We start from the raw sequence: 22,097 nt of genomic DNA on the forward strand, positions 1-22,097 counted from the left end.
GAATGGAATGGAATGGAATGGAATGGAATGGAATGGAAAAATAACCTGATGAAAAAAATGGGAAAAGGACTTAAATAGATATTTTTCCAAAGAAAACATTCAGATGACCAACAGATACGTGAAAAGATACTATCACTAATCATCAGGGAAATGAAATCAAAACCACACTGAAATATCACCTTGCAACTGTCAGGATGGCAATTTTGGAGAAAAGAAAAAGAGATAACTATTGGTGAGGTTGTGGAGAAATTGAAATCCTTGCACACTATTGGTGTGAATGCAAAATGGTGAACTGTTATGAAATATAATATGGCAGTTCTTCAAAAAATTAAAACTAGAATAAAAACATATTAAAACATATAGTCTGGCAATTCTACTTCTGGGTATACACCCCCCCCCCCCAAAAAAAAGAATCAGAATGTTGAAGAGGTAATTGAACTCCCATGTTCATTACAGTGTTATTCACAATAATCAATATGTAGAAACAAGTAAAATGTTCATTGACAGATGAATGAAGAAAATGTGGTATATACATACAATGGAATACTATTCAATTTTCAAGAAGAAGGAAATTCTGCAGTGTGCAACAATGTGGATGAATCTTGTTACATTATGCTAAGTGAAATAAGTCAGTCACAGAAAGAAAATATTGCATTATTCCACTTATGTAAGATATGTGAAAATGGTCAAATTCATGTAATTGTAGAGTGGATAGTGATTGCCAAGGGTTAGTGGGGGAGTTATAAATCCAGGAATATAAAGTTTCAATTAAACAAGATGAATAAGCTCTAGAGATCTGCTATACAATATTGCATCTATAGTCAACAACTACATGTAAAAAAATTAAGACAGTAGATCTTAGGTTAAGTGTGCTTACCATAATAAAATAAAATAATGAAAAAGAAATTGTGTAGCTTTTCTGTACTAGAATCATAGCAAGTGGAACATATAGCATTGGGCTATTTTTTGCATCAATATAGAAAGAATATTTCAATCAGTAAATGAAATAGACCCCCATTCCTGAAAGTTGTGAGGTCCTGGTCACCATGTATTTCTCAGACCATGGCTGATATACCAGGTTGCCATGCTCCCGATAAGAGAATAAGTTTATTTTACAAATGAATGGAGTTTGTGTTTCTGTTTGCTAAAAATAAATAAAAATAAAGAAAAGAAAAGATATATGGGAGTATGAATGTGTCTGAGCAGCATAGCAAATACAGAAATTTGAAAAGAAAAAAGATATATAAGGCAGTTGAATATATGCACACTGTTTTATTCTAGAGAGAAGAGTTAATGCTAAAATGTTTAGACGGATTCAATATAAGAAAAATTTCTATCCTAACAATTAGTTATCCAAAGATGAGCTAGAGCATCATGTGACCTAGAGAACTTTACAACACTAGAGATTTAAGTGCAAACTGGTCATCTGCTACAGTATGGCCATAGGGTATAGTGTAGAGCAGGTATATGATAAATACTTTTTAAATGTTAAATACATGCTAGGCATGCTATATAAGGAAAGAGTGAGAGGTTGGGCTTGACCAACAATTCTAAAGTAAGTTGTAAGTTGGGCACGGTGGTGATCAATGCTCTTTGTAAAGAACATTCTAGTGTCAAATTGTGACCCCCTGTGTTAAATAGATTCAAACAGATCCCTTTATTGATGGACCATACAGAGGTTTTAATATACCAAATTTTATATAAGTACATGCTTCCAAGAGGAGATATACAAAAACAATAGAACTTATTTGGGCGTAAAACAACTTTTGGCAGGACAATGACTGAACATCATTCCTTAGAATATTTTTTTTGGGAAACACTGGTGTAAATTTGCTCCATTTTTTTCTTCTCTTAATTCCTTTTATGTTTTCGAAGAGATGGGTGCTATTTGTCCTTGTGCTTCTACCAAATTTTGTAGTTCTAGCCATCTTTTCCTGTAGAGCATGGCTGCATGGAGAAATGTATTTATCAGTTTATTGAAATATTTATCTCCTCTTTCTCAGGTCTATGACTTTTTGGTGCACTCTCATGTTTGAGGTCTAATTCACTCCTAGGAGTAAGTCACAGCATTTATGATTTTCTTTGAATACTTTTATAATACAAAATCATTATTCTTTAGGATCTTTTCTAAGACTCCTTGTATGGAGGAAAATTCTCTCTCGGAATGTTTAAAAACTGTATCTAAATGTATGCAGATTATTTTTCTATTTTATTATAGGTTTGTGGTCAAAAGAAGAAGTCATTATCCTTAGATGAAATGGGTAGAGACAAATTTTGTATATTACTTTCTCCAAAGTAAAGGAGTCAGAGTGTTTCTAGGTAAGCACCATAAAAATCTCCTGTATTAACTGAAAAAAAGCACATTTCTTGAACAGTATTTTTCAAAGCTTAACCTCATGTTTTAACAACCCTAGATGACTTATGTTCCTGGCTTTCTTGTTTGTTGGTTAGCCTTCACTGTCTGAATTCAGAGAAATGAGAGATGGAAAAACCCCCAACAGGTCACCTAGTTCATTTCTCTAAAAGAAATTAATAGGTAAGTCTCATAATGTAGTCCCTACCATCAACTTACTTAAGGGTAATTTGGGGGTAGTTTGCATTTTTAAATTGGAGAAAAATGGGGCCAATTTCAATCTCAGGATGAATTTAGAGTCCACCAAAATATTTCCATATTCTCCCTCTGCTGTGTGAATGCGTGTGTGTGTGTGTGTGTGTGCACATATATTCATAAACTGAGCAATTAAGCCAAACATTTCTGGCTTTTTAAAACTGAGCTGGCAGGGGAAGGGAAGATAAGAAAGAAGTAATCACAAGACTGAAAGAATCCAGTGTCGGGGAAAAGGCTTATGTCTTTATGCCCTTGCACTGACCAGTTTTAAGATGTGGGCTGTTTCATAACTTGCAGCAAGTTGCTCTCTTCAGCTAAGGGCAATTCTGGGGACAGGGACTCAGCCCACTGAAAGCCATCAGCTGCTGGCATATGAGGAAATGAGTGCCTCAGTCCTGGGGAAAGGAAAGGACCACAAAATCAATTACAGTCTACACTTGCACTGTTATATCCACATAAACACTGTTTATGTTCCAGAAGCAGCTTCTCCAGGATTCTGGTTGGACTCTTTTCCAGGAAAAAAATTATACTCTAGTCACATTTTCCTGTTTTATCGAAATGTATTTCCCAGTTTTAGTATAACAATGATCTCTTCTTTCTCAGCTCTACTTCTCTTGTAGTATATTCTCATGTTTGAAATCTAGTTCCCTCCTAGAGCAAGTTAGAATACTTTTAAAAAATAGCAGGACAAACCACAGCCCCTGCTACTGCAGCTCATTGTAATGCTGAAAACCACTAATACTCATTATTTCACTTTCAACTACCCATTCTAGATCACCTGACTGTTAGTCAACACATCTGGTGGTCTAGGTGTCTAATTTACTAAGTGAAATAGATCCCCATTCCTGAGAGTTATGAGCTGGTCGCCATGCCCTTCTTAGACCATGGCTGATATATCTGTCCATTTCTTATCACAATTGGGCAGAGAAACATCAAGAGGTATTCCAATGGATTACCTAGATATCAAATGCATTTTTCCCTTCTTAGATTCAGAAGCCCTACCTTCCCCTGATAAACATGTTCAATTATCTCCTTGAGAAAAGATGACTCTGTTATTTGCCAACTGTCCTCTTAGCATGAAGAGATGTGACCAGCAGCATCTAGAGCTTAAATGGGACTTTTGCAAATGTCCTGTGGTGAAATTGTTCTTTTTGTATGACTCAGGATTTTCAAACCACAGGTGTTAGAACTGTACGGAGGGAAAGTATAAATTCTTCATGTGGGTTACAAAATGTGATAAACAGACCCCACTCCTGCTTCCTCACCTTAGTTCTCAGACCCTTCCTTACCTTAGTTCTCACTTAGGCCTCAGTCTCTAGTGGGGACATACTGAAGTATTATGCTTGATAGTTTAGGATGTATAATACATCATGGATAAAGATGCCCCTTCTTGTAGAGAAAATGGAATGGATTAATATGTTCTTTTCTGAATTAACATCAATTACCAGGAATTCTGACTCATGGAGGAGGCATGGCAGAAGATATATCTAGTGATAGTCAGAGAGGTGGCAATGTCTAGGCTCCAGAGGAGGGCCACCTAGGATGAAATAGAACCCTAGTTTGTGAGTTAAAAAAAAAGAGCCAATTTGGGCAGTTTCAGGGTTCCAAATCAAAATAAGTTCAGGATAAAATTTTCTCTCATTAGAATTATGTATTATGGCAAAGAACCGAGCCCAGATCATAAGAATTGAGGAAATGAAGGAAAGGTGACTAATGATGGGTAATCAAGGTACTTAAGAACTCAGAGGTAGAACAACAGATTTCTTGCAAATTTTCTTTACTGAAAAGGTAGAGATAGGGATTTAAATAGTGCTTAAATGTACTACTACTATTTAAGTATATAGCTTTCACTCCATTCTAATATGGATACTTTTATGGCTGCATAAAAACACAGCTGCATGAATTCTAAACCCAGTTGAGCATAAAAGCTAAGATACTAAATTTTTCTTAACAAAAATGAATTACTCTGGCCTACTGTTCTTACACTACATGTTTCATCAGCATAGGTAGATATTGCATGCGGGCAAATTGAGGAAGAGTGGAGTACAAGCTGGCCAGTGCTCTCAATAGCTTTTGGCTATAAGTTCTGCTGACTGCTTTCAAAGTGTAAGTGGGAATCCCCAAGAGGAATTGTCTTGCCATTTCTTAATATACAGAGGATAGTACATTACAACGATAGTAAGAGTAGAATAGAAAATAACAGTAACCATAGCTAACATTTATTAAACACTTATTCTATGCCAGACACTGTTTTGTGTACTTGCATATATTTCATTTATTTAATATTTACAACAACTTTAAGGTGGGTACTAGAATAATCTTATTTTACAGATAGGGAAATTGACACCCACTGAGATTAAATAACTTGCCCACAAATTTCACACTTCTAAGTGGTGAAGCTGGGAGTTCCAAAGTTCTTATTTTTAAACTCTATGCTAAAATGTAAGATTTCTTTATAGGTTGGGAGAAGAGTATTCTGCCTATGTTCAAGCACTCTTTGGTTCCCAGGATGTACTATTCCACGAAAGGCCTCACCAAGATCATGAAAGGGGAAGATAATAAGGCCTGTGACCTCTTACTTCATTTGTCTTATCTCTGAAAAACCAAAGCATATCAAAAAGGAAATAGAACTAAGAAGGTGGATAGATAAAATTTTGACCGACTTGAAACTACATTAAAACTAGCTTCATCAGATTGGAAAGTGTGACTATATACGACGAAAGTTTGGTACAAATATATGGACCATTTGTACATAACCCTTTCTAAAAACTGGCTTATGGAATTAAATTTCATGAGATCAGTACAAGTGAATTTCTCAAGAGAATAAAATTACCTGCTCTTGGAACAGTCATTCAGTCTCTAAGCTCTCAAATTACTCAACATAAAATCAGGAGGTTGAATTAGGTTATTGATGAACTCCTTGTCAGCTCAAAAACTATGACTACAGTGTTGTGTAATTGATAAGAGGTCTGGAGCTTGAAAACCCTGGTCCCACTATTTACCATCTGATTGATTGCCACAGATTTGGTTCCTGGGAAACAAACTCTAAGACTCAGAGATTTGTGTGCAGATGGTTTATAAGGGAGTACTTTTGGGTACAGCCTGAGAGGGGTGAAGAACATAGGCCTAGGCAGAGTGAACATTTGAGCTGTTAAACAGTTTTAGTAAATGGCTCAGTCAGTTCTATGAGAAAACTCTGAGGCTGAGATGACTATTCAGAGTAGTCCTGTCTGATAATGGGCTTTTAGGCAATTTACCCTCTCTTAATAAATAACTAAAGAAAACAGACAATACATATGAAATAATGATTTTCAGGACACTGGGCATCAGTTAATCAGTTAATGAAAGATGATGGTGATCCCTAAGAGATGAGAAACAAAGTGAGTCCTGTCATAACCTCAGCTTGTTGCCTTAATAGAATTTCCAGGCTATGGCTCAGGGAGGGAGGACCAAAATGAAATATGGTGGACTTGTTGAGTTGATGAGTTGAGAGTCCTGGGAGAATATGGTGGTTATAGTTTACATGGCAAAATACTGGAAAGGAGAGAGTTACAGAGAGAGGGATCTCCGGATATCTTGAGGACACCTCTCACATATGTAGTAGGGAGCTGATTGGCACATAAATATAAGAAAATACTCATCCAAGAGGAATAGAGGGAACAGTGGCTGGCACTAACTAAGGGCTGGGATTATTGCCTATTCTTACCACCCAGTCATGGGACATTGGGTACAACACCAAGAAGACCTTTTCTCAGTGTGGGGGAAGCAATTGGCTTAGACTAAATACTGAGTTTGTCTCATTTTAAAAGCAAGATTTAAGACAATGAAGCTTTTTGCAGGTGATTTAACTTATTCCCAGAACAAAGCTCAAGAATACTTATAAAAATACAGTAATATCCAGCACACACACACAAAAATAAAATTTGCAATGTCTGGCATCAAATAAAAGATTACCAGGAATTAAAGAAGTAGGAAATTTATGATCCATAATAAGTAGAATAATCAACCAACCAAAACAAGTGTGGAAGTGACACAGATATTGAAATTAGCAAACAAGGACATTAAAATAGTTATCCAGGGGTATGTGGGTGGCTTAGTTGGTTGAATGTCTGACTCTTGATTTCGGCTCAGGTTATGATCCCAGGGTCTTGGGATCAATCCCCCCATTGGGCTCCACACTGGGTACATAGCCTGCTTGAGATTCTCTCTCTCTCTCTGTCCCTCTCCCCTGCTCGCACTCTCTCCCTCTCTTTAAAAAAAAATTATCCTAACTGTATCTAAGATGTTTAAAATGTTGCGATATGGAAAATAAGAAAACATCCAAATCAAACTACCATAGATGAAAACTGTAATGTCTAGAATGAAAAGTGCACTGGATAGGATTAACGGTAAATTAGATATTACTGAATATAACTGAATAAACTCTAGACACATTAAAAGAAACTGTCAAAAATGAAATACACAGAGTGGAAAAAAAAGCTTATAAAAATTAAATTAATAACAGGGAGCCCTGGACAACTTTAAGTGCATGTCATTGCAGTCTCCAAAGGAGAAGTGGAGTGAAGGAAGGAAAATCTTTGAAGAAATAATGACTGATATTTGATTCAATTTAATTAATAAAATGTAATGCAATCTAAGAAGCTCAATAAACTTGAAGAACAAAAAAAATAAGGAAAACCACGCCAAGGTACAGCATAATCAATTTAGTCAAAACCAATGATAGAAAAACCTTAGAAGCTGCAAGACATAAGACAGTACCTATAGAAGAATAAAGATAAGAGCAACAGCAGATTTATAGCAGAAACAATGCAAGCTATAAGACAGTGGAACATCTTAAAAGAATGAAAAGAAAAAAACTGACGATGTAGAATTTGATGTGCAGTGAGAACATATTCCAAATGTGAAGGCAAAATTTGAAAACTTAAAGAATCCAGCAGACCTTCACTACAAGTAATGTTAGAGAAAGTCCATCAAGCAGAAGGAAAATGAGACCAGATGGAAATCTAGATGCATACAAAAGAACGAGGAGCAATGGGAATGGAAACTACATGGGTAAATGTATGAGATATTTTTTGTATTATCTAAGCCTTTTAAAAAATAATTGACTCTTTAAAGCAAAAATAACAAAATTGTCTTATAGGATCTATAGCATATGTAAAAGCAAAAAAATAACTAGACCATTTAGATTGTTTACGTATAATGAGATTAGTGTGATAGGTTTTAGTCTATCATCTTGCCATTTGTTTTCAATCTGTCCCTTTTAGTTTTTTGTTCCCCTTTCCCCCTATATTTTGCTTTATTTTGGACTCCTTGACACTGATGCAAATGAGGATGAGTCCTATAACTGCCCCAATTTTTTGGAGACTTTTCAGAACATACAACAGAAAACAGAACCCAGCAAAGCCTTATGGCCTTCCTAAATTGAGGAGACAGAGCTGGGAGTCCAGAAAGGTAGCTAGTGATCACAGAGAAGAGTACCAGAGAGGAGAGAGATGCACAGAAGAGAGAGCTCTAGAGGTCTGTAGGGAATTGTACTCAAATCCTTGGCTGGGAACCATCAGCTGTCAATATATCTGGTGGCCAGGGGCATATCTCAGCTTGAGTAATACACCACGGCATTCACTACAATGTCTTCAGAAAGTTACCGTTCTGAGTCTCAATTTTACCATCTAATAAATACTACTCATCTTCTGGGCTATTGTAAGACCCAATGAGTTATCATATGCATAATAGCTTAGAAAATTATAAAACAGTCGTCGTTACATTTATATGATGATGGTTTAAATTATATAACGCACATTATTTTGATGAATGTAACAGTTTCAAAATTGGGGGATCCCTCCCAGGCATGACTAGTCAGTCTGTGTTTATACAGCTTTCACTGAAAACCCTTTATGAACAGAACTTAGTACCAAGTCTGTAGGGAGAAAAGAAATTGCAGTTTCTTACCATAACGTTAGCCAAGAAAATATACATAAAAAGAAATTTTGATCAAAACATGAATTGAATAGGGGCTCCTGGGTGGCTCAGTCGGTTAGGTGTCCAACTTTGGCTAGGTCATGATCTCACGGGTCATGAGTTTGAGCCCTGTGTCGGGTTCTGTGCTGACAGCTCAGAGCCTGGAGCCTGCTTCAAATTCTGTATCTCCCTGTCTCTCTGTCCCTTCTCAGTTTGTGCTCTCTCTCTCTCTCTTAAAAATAAATAGATAAACATTAAAAAATTTTTAAACGAATTGAATAATGTTATTGTACTTGACTCTTCACATATATTCCTCAAGGGCTAGACACTGGCTTGAGTGGTGTGATAGGAAGTGGGTGGATTTAATCATTACTGATTTAATAAAGTGCTTGGGTATTGTGCTAGATTTTGAAGGATTAGAAAGATCATCCACTAAAGACGTGAAGGCAGTGGGCCTACCAAAAAGAATGGATGATAAAGGTGGGCATGAATAAGTTCTCATGGCAAAGAAGAGAAAGTTCTGAACAGGGATTGAGAAGTCCCGGGCTCTGTCTCTAACTACCAAGCGGGAGACTCTGGAGTCTCATTTCCTCATTGACAAACCAGGCTTAAGTGAGTTATAGCATATTGTCTGGCTCCAAAATTCCATGATTGAATTGTTAAAAAATCTCTGGTGATTGTGAAAGCAAACATTTTCTTGGCCTAAGTAAGAGTCAAAGCTGTGACATCTTAAGAAATGATAACACTCAGGAAATTATGATGAGGGTGATGAGCCAAGATAGAACCTGGAATCCACACAGGAAGGATTTAGGACCATTTAAAGTTTGGGAGCAGAGTCGCCTGTTTGGCCCAGTCAGAGGAGCATGTGACTCTTGATCTCAGGGTTGTGAGTTTGAGCCCCACACTGGGTATAGAGACTACTTAAATAAATAAAACTTAAAAAGTTTGGGAGCAGGAAAATCATATGATTATCTATAATGTTTGAAAACCCTGGAAATACTAAGAAGCAATCATTCACCAGTCCCAAGGTAGAGTTTAGACAAATTATGTCTGGGTGACTTATGCCTTCTAAGTTTCATTCTTTCTATGCAGTTACGTTTCTAATCAAGACTAGAACATGATTAACAGAATCTCATATTCTGGGTTAGGTGGGCCATGATTTAAATATCTCAGCATTTTGCCGGAAGAAATCAGACTCACAAAATGAAAGTATCCAACCAGCAGTTTATTTGGTAATAATTACACATCTTAAGTCCTTCTTGACTTTCACTATGCTGCGCTTTCATTGCTTATCAATCTGGGGGCAGGGAGGAGGGCTGCAGCCAGACAAGAACGTTTAAGAAATAAGCAGTTTGTAGGTGTTTATATAGTTCAGTGATGCTACTGGAAAGGAATACAAAACCAGGCACCAGGCTCTGGAAAGAAAGAGACTTTTTCCAATCTCATTTGCCCCCTCGGCGCTGTTGGAAATAGCGATTGTAGGCAGCATTGTATCCATAAACCATGGCATAGCGTTCGCAAAGCTTGAAGTCATCACAGGCTTCCCGATTGATCTCATAGGGGGGCTTGGTCCTTTCTCTAATCCTAGAAAGTGGGGGGAAAAAAAAGAGGCCCCAAATGAGAACCATAATAGAAATTTTTTTTTTAAAAAAGGAAAAGGGGGAAAAAAGAATAAGAAAATATAGGAGACACACCCCAATATTAAGAGATACTTAACAGGGAGGAAAGGAGGAACAGGAGTAATTTTTTTTTTTTTTAATAAAAATAGAAATTTTCTTTCTGTCCTCCTTTTCCTTCTCCCTCCCTCTGCTTTCTGGGTGTTTCATAAACTAGTCTTCTTGAAATTCAGTTGTTTTCTGTATACTGTTTTAAATTCTTTGATTTAGGGGACACAATTAGAAATAATATATATGATTAAAAAAAAAAAACGTTTCTCATTCCATTCCGATCTGCGATGCTACGTTGGGAAAAATTACCTCTTTCCATCAAGTTTTGTTACCCACCTTTCATGGGCTTTAGCTCTCCATCTCTGTTGCGGGGATATAAAAGTATTAGCATTTCTCCTGTTAGTGAAGGGATCTTAAAAGAAAAAAAAAGATAATTGTAGTTTTAGGGAAACAGTAGTTGAAAATATTTCCATGAATATTCCCTGACACAAATATATTTGAAAGCTCATTAATTCATGCATTCCATGTAACTAGAGATCTACAAAAGTCAAAGGGAAAGATAAAGCCAATGTCATAAACTGCCAGATCAAAGGAAAGCAGTGTATGTATTTTAGAGACTTATTACATAGGCCACAGTAATTTCTGTTTGTTTATTTCCCCTTTGGGAAATCATTTTGCCGTTTTCAATTTTGGTGTTCCTATTCGGTGTGTTTTTAATTCCTGTGAGGAGAAATTCTCTCTGTCCTGAGGAGGGACATGCTTGTAGAGCATGACTTTTGATTACTGGAAATGGACAGTGTCAATGTTATGAAAATAGTGAAAAACTGAAAACGAGAGTGTTACGTTACTTCTTCCCACACTCAGTCTTTGAAAGTCCAGATATTCAGTAACATTCAATGTAATGCTGATGACTGCGGTTTCCCAGCTGACTAGACCTCTAATTCCTTACTCTGCCATTTGTTGTTACTCCTTGTTTTCCATCTGTGTGGTTGATGTGGTGCCAACTTAAAATTTCCAAGTGAGATTTTATGGCTCCAATTCTGTCGAATGCACTTTCAAGGCCATATTATGCTATTTCAAGCTTAAAAAAAATTCCTCGTCTGGCGATTTTTACGGTCATTAGATTTTTAAACGTAGTTTTCCAAAAGAGACCCTCTTTCTCTTCCCTATATTACCTCGATGTATTATCATTTTGTCTATTTAAGACTAGGGAGAGAGATTCTTTAATACACGAGATTTAAATAAGGAAGTCAAATATTCACTTACAAATTTCATAGGATTCCATGCTTTCATGAGATTCTGGAATAAAAAAAAATTCATTTGATTGTTATTTATCAGACATGACAATGGTCTGCATTTGGGGAAGGAAGGAGAGAAAAGAGTCAAAAAGATGTGAAGAATATATTTAGCAGTGTGGTTATTACAAATTTCAGGCATTTTGGATTTGCAAGTTGTGTCTCTAGCTCTGTCCTTGGTGTAATTATCTCTACACTTCAGATTTGCTGATGTTGAAGGAGCTAGTCGTCACGGCCTTGACTGAAATTTCTCAAGGGCTATGAGGTCCTCAGGCTAGTGAAATAAGATAGTTTCGATGTTGCACACAAATCTCCAGAGAGGCATCTTCTCTGATTAATTTGGGACCTGGCTAAGAGCAGGGTTGAGAAAGGGATAGAAGGGTCCAGAAAATAGCCAACGTCCTCCAGGCAGACTGGGGAGATGGTCAGTTGGGCTTTACCAAGACAGGTTTTTAAGAGGTTCCTAAAGCCTCTTAAGGACCTGTGTTAACTTGGCAGGCACAAAAACCACTAGCTCCAGAGGACAACTCACACTGGGCGTGATGCCAGTTCAGAGAAAGAACTGAGACGATGCCAAAGCAAAAGTTTTCTTCTTTCCGCTGCTCTCCCATGTGCTGCAGGTAAATTTGGCAATAAGAGGTTTATATTCGTAAACAAGTGGTTTTATGTAAAAAATTAAAAAGGAGATGAAAATACCAAATCCTCTGATACAGAAACCATGTGAATAATTTCAAGAGTGAGAAGAAATACAGATGGTTATTAGTATGATTTAGGTTTAAGAACATCTAAGATATCCAGATAACTGAAGCGTAAGACTGATCAAAAATAATCTTGCTTTGGATTTTCTTTCATAAGCTTTGATCAGACACAGATATAATTAACAACATAGAGAAACCAGGTGAAATTTATCTTTGGACAATAGAAACTATACCGTCTATTTTTCTCTGAGGTTCTTTAAATGTAAAACTTTGTTTTTAGATCAATTCACTGAAGAAATGTAGTAAGTTTAGGAGATTGTCTTGTCCCTGCAGAGAGAGCTATACTTAACACTTCATGTGAAAACGGATTTTCTTAAAGGTGAGTGATTTAACTAATACCTTTAACCAACAGTTCCCAACGTAGAAGTAAACATCCCTAAACATGAGAACTCAGGGGCTGGGAATTTGATATCTTCTTTCTGAAACAGTGAAGTGTCTAGGTGAATAGTGACTTACCAGAGACAGGACATGCCTGTCAAGTTGTATACGAAAGTCTGGATATTTAGTATGTAAAAAAAAAAAAACAAAACAAAAAACACTTGATGGAATGAATCAGTGTCCACAGGGCTTGGGAAATGTTAAGTTAACGATACTTTAAGACTATATCAGAGAAAGGGGGAAGAAGAGGAGGAGGGGGAGGAAAAAATGGAAGTAAACTGAAATCGGAGACAGGAAAGAAACACCAGAAGCATGGCAGAAGAAAGGTTTCTCACCATAGCACAGAACTGCCACGGCCAAGGCAGCCAGAATGGAGAGAAGGAGCAGGCTCTTCATGGTGTCTCTGTGGTCCTGTGGGTTGGTCTCACTGGCTTGCACAGCAGCAGAGGGGAGAGAGGCTCCTGCAGGCGGTCTGTGGAAGGCTGTGGAGTTTTTATAAGAACTAGAGCAGCTGAAATGGGAGGAACCAGTGGGAGGGGGCCAGAGAAGGTGGAGACTGGTTGGCCCTAAACTAACACTGGGACTTTTCCCAAATATTCATTCCTTCCAGATATTATCTACTCTGGGTGGGCAGTTTTCCCTCACTCCTGGACCTGACTGTGCTGTAGCAGGATGCTGCCCTGAGACAGAAGTTGTGGCCACCCTATATTTGGGGCCAGATCTGGGCAAAGTTCCACAGAGAAGGGAGTTGCCACAAACACGTGTTTGCCTTTCTGATTCCTTCTCTGATCTACTCTCCTGGCCCTGAGTGCAGTCTGGTTTGAAGACAGAGCTGCAGTGTTCTGCTGGCTCCCCTGATGGATGGACGAGAGGTTCTGAGGGCAAAGGACTCCACTTCATAAACTGGTTCTCATACAGACTTACTTTCCCAGTAAGGTTGAGCTGTCAGTTCTGGATCACTTGGCATGTGTCCGGTGATCCGCAACTTTTTGCATTCTTCCAAGCCCTCAGCACGGCAGAGATGCCCAGTGATGCCATGGGTTCTGTTTCCTCCCTTGGCCCCATCGTAACTTGCCCATCCAGTTTTGTGACTTGAGTCCAAACCTGTGCCCTGAGGCTCTCTTAGGCTGGATATCACTGATCTAAAGTGCAGTGAGGATAAAAGGGTACTCATCTCTTATTTTCTGAAGGCAGTGTCTGGATAATGAACTAATCCGATATGCTCTTCGTGAACGATAGGTGAGAGGCTGGTTACTGTGCTAGGTGCTCTGGGGGATCTAGAGACAAACAAGACACGTCCCTAAGGAGGTAAGTAATAGCTCCTTGTATATTCGCTTTGCTCTTTAGCTGTCATGTATCCTCAAACATAGATTCTCACAAACTCACACTTCCACTATACCTTCAGTAGCAGAAATGCTGTTTCTTTTCTTTTTTTATAGGAGACAGACTGTAATTTGGTGTCTCTGGTTATCCTGGAGGCAGAGCTTTTTTTTCTTCTTCTTCTTGGAAATTTAGAAAACTCTTCTATCAAGATGTGTCTCTGCTGCCTGGTACCCAAGAGTCCTCCTGGCAGACAGATAGACTTGAGTCACAGAGCAGCAGATCGTAGATGAGCTGAAGCTGCAGGAACTCTGACTCGGGCTCGAACAGCAAAAGGGTTGGGAATGAGAGCGGGTGGTATAGTTTTCAATAATAGTTTCTTTCAAGGAGCAGTGATGGACAGTTAGGTGGAGCCTCATTCTTTTAGTCTTATTGGAATGGATTTCCTTCCCAACCTCCCCCCGCTGAAGAGCTTTTAGGATTCCCTGTTAAAGGAAATAGTTGAGAACGCTTATAATCTGAAGGATTCATGACTTGTGAAGGACCAATAAAATTCAGGCTTTCCCTCCAGATTTATTCCTATTAAGAGGCATATTCTTTGTGATAAAATCTTAAAGAAGACTTCAAAAGGAGACATCTTATCCCTGTATGCTTATCCCTGATAAAGTAAACCCATCATGATTTCTGGTCACAAGATTGGTGGTTGTTTCCCTCTTTAAATTACAAACTTGCAGGGAGCCTGGGTGGCTCAGTTGGTTAAGCACTCTTGGTTTTGGCTCAGGTCATGATCTCATGGCTCATGAGTTTGAGCCCTGTATCGGGCTCTGTGTGACAGTGCAGAGCCTGCTTGGGATTCTTCTCTCTCTCTCCCTCTCTCTCTCTCCCTCCCTCCCCACTCCCTCCTCCTCCACTTGTGTGCTCTCTCTGTCTCTCTCTCAAAATAAATACATAAACTTAAAAAAAAAGTTGAAATCACAAACTTGCTCTCAGGGTTGGCTTCAGTGCCCTTTTTACAAGAGAAATCATCCAAATTGTTATATTTGCAAAAGCTAGTTTACTACATTGCATTTACTTCATTTACTGCATTGCTTGTTTGGGGAAAACAAACTAGCTGTGGCCTATTCATGTAGCATTTTATATATACTCAACTCAGTTACTAACCCCCAATTTACCTGATATGAAGCAAGTTTAGTTCCAGTGTTGCTTCTCTAAAATGAGTAGGACACTTCACCTCCTCTCCACCCTATCTCCAGAATTAAAGAGAATTCTCTTTTCCAGCTACAAACACGTGCTTTGTTTTTTTTTTTTCAATATATAAAGTTTATTGTCAAACTGGTTTCCATACAACACCCAGTGCTCATCCCCAAAGGTGCCCTCCTCAATACCCATCACCCACCCTCCCCTCCCTCCCACCCCCCATCAACCCTCAGTTTGTTCTCAGTTTTTAAGAGTCTCTTATGCTTTGGCTCTCTTCCACTCTAACCTTTTTTTTTTTTTTTTCCTTCCCCTCCCCCATGGGTTTCTGTTAAGTTTCTCAGGATCCACATAAGAGTGAAACCATATGGTATCTGTCTTTCTCTGTATGGCTTATTTCACTTGGCATCACACTCTCCAGTTCCATCCACGTTGCTACAAAGGGCCATATTTCATTTTTTCTCATTGCCACGTAATATTCCATTGTGTATATAAACCACAATTTCTTTATCCATTCATCAGTTGATGGACATTTAGGCTCTTTCCATAATTTGGCTACTGTTGAGAGTGCTGCTATAAACATTGGGGTACAAGTGGCCCTATGCATCAGTACTCCTGTATCCTTTGGCTAAATTCCTAGCAGTGCTATTGCTGGGTCATAGGGTAGGTCTATTTTTAATTTTTTGAGGAACCTCCACACTGGTTTCCAGAGCGGCTGCACCAGTTTGCATTCCCACCAACAGTGCAAGAGGGTTCCCATTTCTCCACATCCTCTCCAGCATCTATAGTCTCCTGATTTGTTCATTTTGGCCACTCTGACTGGAGTGAGGTGATATCTGAGTGTGGTTTTGATTTGTATTTCCCTGATGAGGAGCGACGTTGAGCATCTTTTCATGTGCCTGTTGGCCATCCAGATGTCTTCTTTAGAGAAGTGTCTATTCATGTTTTCTTCCCATTTCTTCACTGGGTTGTTTGTTTTTTGGGTGTGGAGTTTGGTGAGCTCTTTAAGATTTTGGATACTAGCCCTTTGTCCGATATGTCATTTGCAAATATCTTTTCCCATTCTGTTGTTTGCCTTTTAGTTTTGTTGGTTGTTTCCTTTGCTGTGCAGAAGCTTTTTATCTTCATAAGGTCCCAGTAGTTCATTTTTGCTTCTAATTCCCTTGCCTTTGGGGATGTGTCAAGTAAGAAATTGCTACGGCTGAGATCAGAGAGGTCTTTTCCTGCTTTCTCCTCTAGGGTTTTGATGGTTTCCTGTCTCACATTCAGGTCCTTTATCCATTTTGAGTTTATTTTTGTGAATGGTGTCAGAAAGTGGTCTAGTTTCAATCTTCTGCATGTTGCTGTCCAGTTCTCCCAGTACCATTTGTTAAAGAGACTGTCTTTTTTCCATTGGATATTCTTTCCTGCTTTGTCAAATATTGGTTGGCCATACGTTTGTGGACTAGTTCTGGGGTTTCTATTCTATTCCATTGGTCTATGTGTCTGTTTTGGTGCCAATACCATGCTGTCTTGATGATGACAGCTTTGTAGTAGAGGCTAAAGTCTGGGATTGTGATGCCTCCTGCTTTGGTCTTCTTCTTCAAAATTACTTTGGCTATTCGGGGCCTTTTGTGGTTCCATATGAATTTTAGGATTGCTTGTTCTAGTTTTGAGAAGAATGCTGGTGCAATTTTGATTGGGATTGCATTGAATGTGTAGATAGCTTTGGGTAGTATTGACATTTTGACAATATTTATTCTTTCAATCCATGAGCACGGAATGTTTTTCCATTTCTTTATATCTTCTTAAATTTCCTTCATAAGCTTTCTATAGCTTTCAGCATACAGATCTTTTACATCTTTGGTTAGATTTATTCCTAGGTATTTTATGCTTCTTGGTGCACTTGTACAAACACGTGCTTTGTAATGTACATTAGCTTGGTCTTTTCTGGCCAGATTCCAACTGTGCTCTGTCAGCCTTCTGACATCACAATTATTTATTTTTACACCTCTGAATCCAAATGTGAAAATCTTACACTTCTCTTTCCAATTTAAGCTTCACCCCTTCCCCACAAGTTTTTTTCATCACTGCTTCCACTGGATTTCTAAATTTGGAAGCATTTTTCCTTATCTTCTTGCTCTTTGCAAGGCTAACACTTTCTGTTGGAAAAGGTCTCTCACCAGTCACTCATCTTCCCTGTCTACTGTTTTCCATTTATTTATGGGTTCTCCTATGCTAAGTACCATTTTTATATAATTTGTAAAAATTAATAGCATGTGCGAGAATTCAGAGCCCTTCTTTTTTCTCTTCTCCCATTCCACTCCCTGTCTCAAAGATAATTTTGTATGTGCCAACTCCAGTTATGTGTTTTTATGAAGAGGATTGGGCTAACTCAATGGGGAACTCAATGGGGGCTTTGTATTGGAAAGGGTCAAGATTGATTCATTGGAAAGAAGAGAGAGGGAGAAAAAAAATGGAGGTAGAAAAAAGTGGAAGGAGAGAAATAAGAAGAGCCTTGTAGGCGAGTTTTAGATAGAGACTGAGTCACAGAGAGAAGAGCTTTGAGGCAGCTGTAAGATGTGAGACATTAAAAGTGAGACATCAGAGGGATGCCTGGGTGGCTCAGTCTGTTGAGCATCTGGCTTCAGCTCGGGTCATGATCTCATGGTCTGTGAGTTCAAGCCCTGCATTGGGCTCTGTACTGACAGCTCAGAGCCGGGAGCCTGCTTCGGATTCTGTGTCTCCCTCTCTCTCTGCCCCTCCCCTGCTCATGCTCTGTCTGTCTCAAAAATAAATAAAAACATTAAAAAAAATTAAAAGTGAGACATCGGAAAAGACAAACAAGAGCTGCTTTGGTTATGAATAAGATTGTTTGAGATTTTAAAAGATCAAGAATTACCAGAAAATGTTAAAACTGGGTTTTTTAAAAATGTTTATTTATTTTGAGAGAGAGAGCATGAGTGCAAGCAGGGAGAGGGGCAGAGAGAGGGAGAGAGAGAATCCCAAGCAGACTCTGTGCTGAGAGCCCTGACTTGGGGCTCCATCTGATGAGAACTGTGAGATCATGACCTGAGCTGAAATCAAGAGCCGAAATCCTAACTGACTGAGCCACCCAGGCACCCCTTAAAATAGTTTTTAATGAACGTTGGTTGCTAGCTTGTATTTTCTTCATTGAAATATCTTGTAAAGACTAGACTACATGAAGCTCCAGCTTGTATCTGGATTTTAGATAATTATGAAAGACGTTTTTCTATTAGTGTGGAGCCTGCTTGGGATTCTCTCTCTCTGCCTCTTCCCCCAACCCCCTCAAAATGAATAAAATAAACTAAAAAAAAAAAAAGCTCTAAAAGTTGCCAGCTCTTTTTAAAATTAATAGCTAATATTCTTGTTATTATCTTACTAAATTTCTGTTAAATCATTTGCTGTTGTTTAAAACTAGTATTCTATCTTCCTTTGAACTATTTCTTACAACTTGTGACTGTGCTCTCAAGTTCCTGTGTACTACGATTTGATGAGCAAAGCCATCATCCTCTCCCTTCCCTTCATGTCTTGACAGATGTTGACTACACAAGTACTTTGTTTTCACCTCCTTCATAGAGACATCGGCTCATTCCCCCTTACATCCCAGCTCACCAGTCCTACCTGCAAGGCTCCTCTTCCTGTGAGGCACCAAATCTCCTTCAACTCCTACACATTATTTGGGTCCATTGCTTGCTGTTGTAAATTTCCTGAATATAGGAAGGAGCATTTTAGAGTTGGAATAATGAAAGGCGAGTACAAGGATGAACCAGAATGTGGGATGCCAGTAGAAGAGATCTAAGGGGATTCCTTCTCCTCCAGCTAAGGCCATTGGTGCTGTGGGAGAAAGTCTCTGCCAGACTTTTCCTTCACACCTCATTCTGAAGCAGCAACTGGAGACTGATGAGCAAATGGCCAAACTTTCCTAACCTCATGTCCTGCCAAGACAGGAGACATAGAAGCTGTTCTCTATTTTGCTCTGAGTTGAAGGAGCAGGTTGTAAACTGAACCTTGATTTCCAGTTTTGCTTGGGGTTGAAGTAACCGTAGAAATTGACTTTGCCATCATTGCAGAACCTGTATTCTTATACCAAACCAGAGTAAATGTCAGATGACAGTCAGCAAACATGAGTGTTCATAGACTTGGTGATTTCTAAAGTAAGCTGAAAGGTTTTGGAAAGCAGCATGTTTGAGTTAGAGCTTCTTTGGACTTCTTTAGTGTGCAGAGTCCTGAACAGAGACATGGGGTATTTGGGTTCCAATACCAAATTCATCCTTCTCTCTGATTTTGTGAGCCATTTAACTATCCAGGTGTAAGTGGTGATACGCAAATCTTTCATTCTTATTGTTAAATTTCAAAAGACATTGAAGAAATCAGCATTTTAAATATGTATATCTTTTTATAATTTTATCTTTATTTCTGAGACTTTAGACTCATGCATCCCTGTACATGCGACCACAGAATTCCTTAAGCAGGTGTCAGAACTTTGGGGAATATTGCATGGTTGTATCAGCAGTTAAGTCATATTCTTTGAGATCAAATAGCCCTGTGTTTCTATGAAATCAAATAACCCTCTGCCATGAAGTTACTGTATGACATTGGATAAAATATACATAAAATATATAACCTCTTTGAGCCCTAATTTTCTCATATATAACATGTGGATAATTACATTCAGTTTATAGGATAATTATGAAAAGTAAATAACATACTGAATAAAAACTGATTATCATACCTATGTGATACATGATAATATTACTTGGATAGTTATATCACTTCACATCTGCTATCTTATTGAAATATTGAAGTTTTAATGGAAAGGAAAAGGGTAGAGGAGATGATCTATATGGGAAGGCAGCTGTCCCCAACCGGAAGCTCAGTGTATTTAATATCCAGGCTTCTCTGCCTTTCCCCAGACATTTCTGTACATGGTTCCCTAGATGCCCCTCCCATGTCTGAGTTTGACAAGCATTTATTTTCACTTAGTTCAGCTAAAACAAATTAAGAAGAGACAGGGATTCAGTGGTCAGGAAGCTATGGCAGTTAAGGAATCTGAGATGTAGAATCCGTTCAAGGACCTTCCCTTAAACGAACAGAACGAAGAGGTCAGCACTGTGCTGTGAAGCTGGCTAGGTTTCTGTCTCTCATTTCGTTGCCCTTTGTTGTCCTAGAAAGTGATTTCTGTTTACATTTTCAGGGCTGGTTCTGCCTAATTCTTCTCCCCTTTGCCTTTTTCCTTTACTGGCAAGACCAAGGATATTAGTGCTGCCAGTAAAATAATACTATGAACTCATAAAACCAACATTCTGTAAATAAAGCTGAATCTCATGGAACAGAAAAAAAAAAGTCTGACTGGAGCCAGGAAAATTCCTCAAAGAGACAAAATACTTAGTCTGAAAAAGAGAGGACGAATAAGCAAGGACGGACAGAGGAAGCAGAATTGGTGAGAAATACATTAATTTTATTACTATGCCATTATTTTAGTCACAGAAATACTATAGAAAAGGGTAACTCTCTTGGCATGTCCTCCAGCAAATAGTTTTCAGATCTGGCAGATCTGACCATTTTCCCTCTCCTCCATTCTCTCCCTGAATTCAGAATTCTGTGAGCTTGTCATCAGTGCTTTATGCAATGTTCTGCAAATAACGATGCTCCCAAGTGCTAATAAAAACTTTGTCCAACGAGAAAGCATAGCACTTAGACTTTTCTAGGGCCGGTTGGCCGCCCAAACAAATTTTTAAAGAAGAGGAACCACTACTTAAATTTGGGACCTAATGTCACCCTTGATTCATGAGGCTAGGGCCCATCTCTGTATTTTTCTCCATTATATTTCCAGTTTAGAGTTGGCACATAGAAGATGCTCAGTACATTTGTTAAATGGATCGATGGTCGGATGGCTGGTTGGATGGATGAAAGAATGACTAAACCATGAGACTACTTCTGTCTCTGGAGGGCAGGGTCATGCTTCTCTTATCCTCCTGAGGGCAGGTGGAATACAAGATCTTGTTTTGCCTGTGGCTTCTGTTGCCCAGGTTATACCACCCTGCCCATTTCACAAGATTCCTGTATAGTCTGAAAACACTGCCAGTCATATCACTGTCTCTCTAATCCCTTTGTTGTCACTCCTGGGAATATCTGCAAATAGTCTCTCCACTAAAGAATACTCTTCTTTAGTTATGGGAAAATATCTATATAAATTCTGACGTGGTGCTGAAACTCTTGGACTGGAAGATCATGACCTGAGCCAAAATCAAGAGTCGGATGCTGAACCGACTGAGCCATCCAGGCACCCCTCAAAATTGGCAACTTTTAAAGGTGACATGAGAAATGAAAATATGCTTTTTGAAATCCTTCAATTAGAGACAGATATCTGGATGGATCTTGTATAATCCAAAGGTACTTCACTTAAATGAGAATTTAAATCATTCTTAAAGTGGTTTTAACTTTAGGAAACAGACTGACTAGGAAACTTTAGGAAAATCTAGTAGCTACCTGCATGGAACAAGTCTAGCAAATTCCTTTGCACTGCAGCACATTTTCACCTGCTCTTGCTTGCATTGCTCTCTCGGACAAAACAAACAACAAGTTGGGGACGTGAACATTTCTCATCTTCATTCCATTTTGGTATTCCCTCCATAGTTTTGGTATTCCCTCAGACAAACAACCATCCCATTAAATAGATTGGACTCTAAAGAAAGGCCCTGTGAGAAGTAAATAGCTCTTCTGGCTGAGGGATGTGCTTTTTGGAATAAGAAAGTCTATGGAAACAACCTAAGTGTCTGTTGACAGGTAAATGGAGAAAGAAAATATTGTATACACACAATGGAGCATTATTCAGCCATAAAACCATTGGTGACAACGTTAATGAACCTGGAGGATGTTATACGAAGTGAAATAAGCCAGACACAGAGAAACAAAT

The 22,097-nt window shown here is 38.6% G+C and overlaps 2 protein-coding genes across 3 annotated transcripts in view; one reads left to right on the forward strand and one right to left on the reverse strand.

The window, feature by feature from the left end:
* The window catches only part of PDE6H (phosphodiesterase 6H), a 183,811-nt gene that overhangs the window by 67,522 nt on the left and 94,192 nt on the right, over positions 1-22,097 (forward strand). The gene's annotated exons all lie outside the window — the stretch shown is intronic.
* Positions 9,771-13,149, reverse strand: LOC122473181 (matrix Gla protein). The gene is made up of 4 exons (XM_043563393.1): positions 13,000-13,149; positions 11,500-11,532; positions 10,570-10,645; positions 9,771-10,150 (listed from the first exon to the last, which is right to left on the reverse strand). The coding sequence occupies exons 1-4, from the start codon at positions 13,058-13,060 to the stop codon at positions 10,009-10,011; spliced, it is 312 nt and encodes a 103-aa protein (XP_043419328.1). The 5' UTR covers positions 13,061-13,149; the 3' UTR covers positions 9,771-10,008.

Source organism: Prionailurus bengalensis, chromosome B4 (assembly GCF_016509475.1).
Source record: "Prionailurus bengalensis isolate Pbe53 chromosome B4, Fcat_Pben_1.1_paternal_pri, whole genome shotgun sequence".
In the NCBI taxonomy this organism is placed as follows: Eukaryota; Metazoa; Chordata; class Mammalia; order Carnivora; family Felidae; genus Prionailurus; species Prionailurus bengalensis.